This window comes from Nannospalax galili, unplaced genomic scaffold (assembly GCF_000622305.1).
Source record: "Nannospalax galili isolate Female #2095 unplaced genomic scaffold, S.galili_v1.0 scaffold127, whole genome shotgun sequence".
Taxonomy (NCBI): domain Eukaryota; kingdom Metazoa; phylum Chordata; class Mammalia; order Rodentia; family Spalacidae; genus Nannospalax; species Nannospalax galili.
In genome coordinates, this window is record NW_008360326.1 from 10370998 (window position 1) to 10376273 (window position 5276).

The following is a 5276-nucleotide window of genomic DNA, read 5'->3' on the forward strand; positions in this document are numbered from 1 at the left end:
AACCCAGCACATAACTAGGGAAGTGGACAACAGGCCTCAATTTTAGCTGAAAAATTATTGACAGCTGATTACCACTGGATGAGAAAGAGCTGAACTTCTTAACGGGAGGAACTCCAGATAGGCTGAGTAGAAATTGCCCTGAGGGACATCTGGTGGCACCAACTTGACTCAATAGGCCTTAACAAAAGTGACAGAATGTATAAATTCCAGTTTGGGGGGGGGGCTATGGGAGGGTGCCAATTGGGAAGTGGGTATATAGATGAATAAGATTGTTTGGGATGTTCTATATGATATACACACACAAAAATCAACAAATAAAAAGTATTATATTTGAGGAGGAAGCATAAAAATTTACATCATGTTAATTAGTAGAGGTGATCAACATTACCATTGAAATCTACCCAATGACTTTATAGACATACACAGGCACCAAGGACCCGAGTGCAACCGATTATGACTAGTAATAATCAGATACAAACAGATTAGAAACGCATAAATAATGGTGGAAGTCCGTAGCTGATACTGACTTTTAAAAATTTTGGTTTTGGTTTATTTTTATGTGTATCAGTGTTTTGCCTGCATGTATGTGAGTGCACTGTGTGTGTACAGTGGCCTGTGGAGGCCAGAAAAGGACATCAGCCATGTGGGCGCTGGGATCTGAACCCAGGTCCTCTGCGAGAGCAGCCAATAGCATAAATAATGGTGGAAGTCCGTAGCTGATACTGACTTTTAAAAATTTTGGTTTTGGTTTATTTTTATGTGTATCAGTGTTTTGCCTGCATGTATGTGAGTGCACTGTGTGTGTACAGTGGCCTGTGGAGGCCAGAAAAGGACATCAGCCATGTGGGCGCTGGGATCTGAACCCAGGTCCTCTGCGAGAGCAGCCAATACTCTTAACTGCTGAGCCATCTCTCCAGCCCCATAATAGTAACTTTTGTTAGCCAAATATTTACTATAGAATTTCATGGGATATAAGCTAACTTGATTTTTTTCTATATGAAAATTAAAGTTTGACTTCTGTTACAGGTTTGACTTTAATCTACTCTTAGTGACAGCTCCGACTGAGCCTTGAGTGGAATAAAGGAGCTTTGTCACCCATCAAACCCATGCAAGCTTTTTAGTTTTCCTAGTAAGAAATTGCCCTGTCCTGAATTGATTGCAGATTTTGAGATTAAATTGTTTGGGGATAGAGGTATAGCTCAGTGGTAGAACGCTTGCTAGCACAGGCAAGGCCCTGGATTCCATCCCCAAAACTAGAATGGGAAAAAAAAGAAAACAGACACATTCTAGTAAAGTGTTAGATGTGTATGAAGAGTGAGTATTTAAGATAACTACGTTGAGATTTAGGCAAATATTCTTTATTTTTTATTTAAATTGGAAGGCATTGCAAAGGACAAAACTGTCACCCTTAGTTTTAAATGATAGGCAGAGCCAATTGGATGTGCTTCTTATTTTTGCCCTTCAGGTTGGTAATCCGTAACCACATTCTTTATCTGTAGTTCTTATACTAGTGGTAGAAGAAAATTGTACTGTATTATTGTGGAAACTTTTGACAGAGTACCAGAAATCTTGAAAATTCTCATGTCTTTTGATTGCTACATAGAATTGTCCTAAGATAGCAGACAAAAGATGCTGAGCAAAGATGCTCATTTGTTGCTTTTTACCCCTTTGTACCCCATCTCTAGAACAGTTCCTAGAATATAGTGGCCAGTAGATAGCTGTGTGCAAATAAAAAATAACAGAGAGGGAAGGTTCTATGCACATGGTAAAATTTAGGGTAGCAGCTACAAGTGATATCTTTTCTTTTTTAATTTTTTAAAAAATTATTATTTTTATTTTATGTGTATGAGTGTATTGCCTCATGTAAGTAAGTGCACCCATGTTGTGCAGTGCCCCGGAGGACAAAAGAAGCTGTCAGATCCCCTGGAACTGTAGTTATGGACAGTTGTTAGCTGCCATGTGGGTGCTGGGATCCAAACCTGGGTCTTCTGCAAGAACAACCAGTGTTCTTAACCACTGAGCCAACTCTCCAGCCCCACAAGTGATATCTTAAAAGGCATTTTTTTGTTTTGATTTTTGTTTCTGTTTTACGTATATGAGTGCATTGCCTACATGTGTTGTGCAGTGCCAACAGAGTTCAGAAGAGGGCATCAGACCCTTGGAACCGGAGTTACAGATGGCTTTTAGCTGTCATGTGGGTGCTGGGAATCGAACCTGGTCCTCTGCAAGAGAGCCAGTGCTCTTAACTGCTGAACCATCTCTTTAGCTCCAAAAGATGTTTTAATAGCACTGTAGCACGGGGAAATCGGGAAGGATCTTACAAATAAAAAAATAATGTAAGAAGTAATTTGTCAGATAACTAACAGTAATTGTCATTGTTCAGTAGCTTTTTACTGAAGTTTTACATTATGATTTAATTTAATTAATTAATTAATTAATTTATTTATTTATTTATTTATTTTGGCCTTTTTGAGACAGGGTCTCCCTGTAGCTCCAGCTGGCCTGGAAATCACTAAGTAGACGAGGCTGGCCTTGAACTCACAGAGATCTGCCTACCTTTGCCTCCAGAGTGCTAGGATTAAAGGCATGCGCCACCACACCCAGCTTTATTTTTTAATATAATTAACTTGGATTTTTTTTTTGAGATGGGCTCTCATTCTGTAGCCCAGGCCAGCCTAATTCATTAGGTAGCCCAAGCTGGCCTCAAACTTACATCACTCATCCTGCCTTAGCCTCTCGAGTGCTGGGGTTATAGATGTGAGCTACCTTGCCCAGCTCCTTCATGGCACTCTAAAGGATGAACTTTTGCAGTATCAGCATCATTGGACAAATACAGGATCATACATCTTCTGAGACCTGAAATTCACTCTTTAAAAGTTACTATTATTTTTTTAATTTTATGTGTATGTCTGCATGTAAGTGCGTCTGTGTTGTGCAGTGCCCCTGGAGGACAGAAGAGGGCGTCGGATCCCCTAGAACTGGAGTACCGATGGTTGTTCGCTGCCATGTGGGTGCTGGGATTCAAACCTAGCTCTTCTGCAAGAACAGCCACTTTTAACCACTGAGCCATCTCCCAGCCCCTGAAATTCATTCCTGGATGATTTTCTCCATTCCCCATCCTTTGCGAATGTGTGTGTATAATTACAAAACAAACATAAAATTTAACGTGATTGGCACACCTACAGTGATGGCTTTCTTAAAGAGATTCCTTCTGTGTTATAGTTCTTTCACACACAACTTTGCTGATTTTTCTTTAATTTAGTTCTGGTTGTCTTACCGTTTAACTCACCACATGCTGATTCTAGATGCTTAGATGCCTTACTGGGCATGAAACCTTTAGAGGTGCTTCTTTTAAATGCATAAGGAAAATTTTAGGTCAGGGAATTTCTAGGGAATAGTTAAATATAATTGAATAGTGGTTTAAAAAAGGTAAGATTATATTTATTTAATGTACATTTCTTTCAGGAATATGTTTTCATTTTTAAGGGAGATATCTAGTTGTAACAACAAATATCATAAAGCAAAATGATTAGTTTTAGCTTTTTAAATTTAAATTAATTTTAATATAACATTGATGGCCAACAGTGTTTACTTCCTTGAGTAAGCTTCAGCATCTTAAGTTCTTGATTTAAAATGCAGATCTGAGCTGAGTGCGGTAGTACACACCTCTGAGCCCAGACTTGAGGCTAAAGCAGAAGGCCTGAAATCAGGCCAGCAGGAGCTGCAAGGCTAGACCATGTGTAAAAATAAAATAATTTAAAATAGAGTGATACCCTTTGGTGATGGTTGGATGACAAATGCAAAGGCACATTTAGTTTTTGCTTGTTTGATTGCTTGAGATGCGGTCTCATGTGCCTAACGCTGGCCTCAACTCCTGATCCTTCTGCCAACATTTTGTTTTGGGGCTTGAAAAATACTGGGCTAGTAAGTTGTGTGTATTTCTATGGAAATGTGAGTGTTTCTTCATCTATTACATCAAATGAACTGTGGCAGGACTTAGATCTGGAAGTTCTATCTGGAGCTATTTATCAGCAAAGTAAGATTTAGAAGGCTTAATGTCTTTGTGTGCTGTCTTCATGTCATTCGAGACTACTGTCTGTCTCCTTTCTAGTGACAAAAAGCTGATTGCAGAGGGTCCTGGGGAAACGGTCATGGTCGCAGAGGAAGAAGCTGCTCGAGTAGCACTGAGGAAACTGTATGGGTTCACAGAAAACAGAAGACCCTGGGATTATTCCAAGCCCAAAGAGAGCCTGAGAGCAGAGAAGAGCAGCACTGCCAGCCAGCCAGCCAGCACTGTAGCCCTGTCACATCTGTGAGCAAGATACCGAGACAGATGCCAGGCGTTCCCAGCCCAGCGCATCACGTCACAGAGGAGTGCGTTGATCTTTGTACTGCGTTCCTAAAATTAAATGTTTGTCAGATCACAGGTTTTTCTTTTGTTTTCTTGTTTTCTCTGACAGGTTGGTTTATTGTTGAGCATAATTTGTACAGCCAGGTGTATTTTATTCCTCCTAGCTTTGAGATATCATAATTCAAGTAGTTATCGCATGAACTTTGTTGTAATATGCATAAAAATGGTAATTGGCTCTCATTTTAGTTTGATGTACCCAAACATGCACGTAGGAGGTTGATTCGGGGAAGATGCTGAAGCAGCACCGGCAGCCTGAGGGTCACAGGCTGACAGGACCCAGTTAAAGGCCGAGAGCAGATAGAGGTTCAGGTGGATGAACAAGACAGGAGGGTGGCAGTTAAGTGGGTCACATCAACAGTGGGCTGAGCTGAGCTGAAGCCCCAGCGATAGTAGGAAGTTCTCTGCCTGCTGGTCCCTGGACATGCAGTGTGTGGTCAGATGAAAAGTCAATGGGGACATTTTCATCACGTGCCAAGTATCTACCTCTTCATGGGGTCCAGGAGAGTTCTCTTGGGCTTGGAGTTGTTGGACATGCAGTGTGTGGTCAGATGAAAAGTCAGATGAAAGTATCTACCTCTTCATGGGGTCCAGGAGAGTTCTCTTGGGCTTGGAGTTGGTTTGGACCCAGGAAAGCAACAGAGTAAGATCAGAGCTATTGGCCCAGCTCCCTCCTTTAGTGTCATGGGTTAGTTACCGCTACAAAGGCTGTAAATTCTGCTGAGTGACCTCTTTCCTTGGTCTAGTGTTTGGTCAGGGTTGATGTCTGGACTGAGTGTTCCATATCCTTGGTGTTTTTTTCCAAGATTGAAATAAAAGCCCACATAGATTGTAGAGTAGCTAGGCACCTTTATTAGACATGATGCAG

The 5276-nt window shown here is 41.0% G+C and overlaps 1 protein-coding gene across 1 annotated transcript in view; it reads left to right on the forward strand.

The window, feature by feature from the left end:
• Mrpl44 (mitochondrial ribosomal protein L44) overlaps nt 1–4426 on the forward strand; it is a 10100-nt gene extending 5674 nt beyond the window's left edge. Inside the window, exon 4 of the mRNA XM_008825823.3 lies at nt 4112–4426. Within this exon, the coding sequence (XP_008824045.1) occupies nt 4112–4316 (205 nt within the window). The 3' untranslated portion in view covers nt 4317–4426. The remainder of the gene's footprint in view (nt 1–4111) is intronic.
• Nucleotides 4427–5276: the final 850 nt, after the last annotated feature.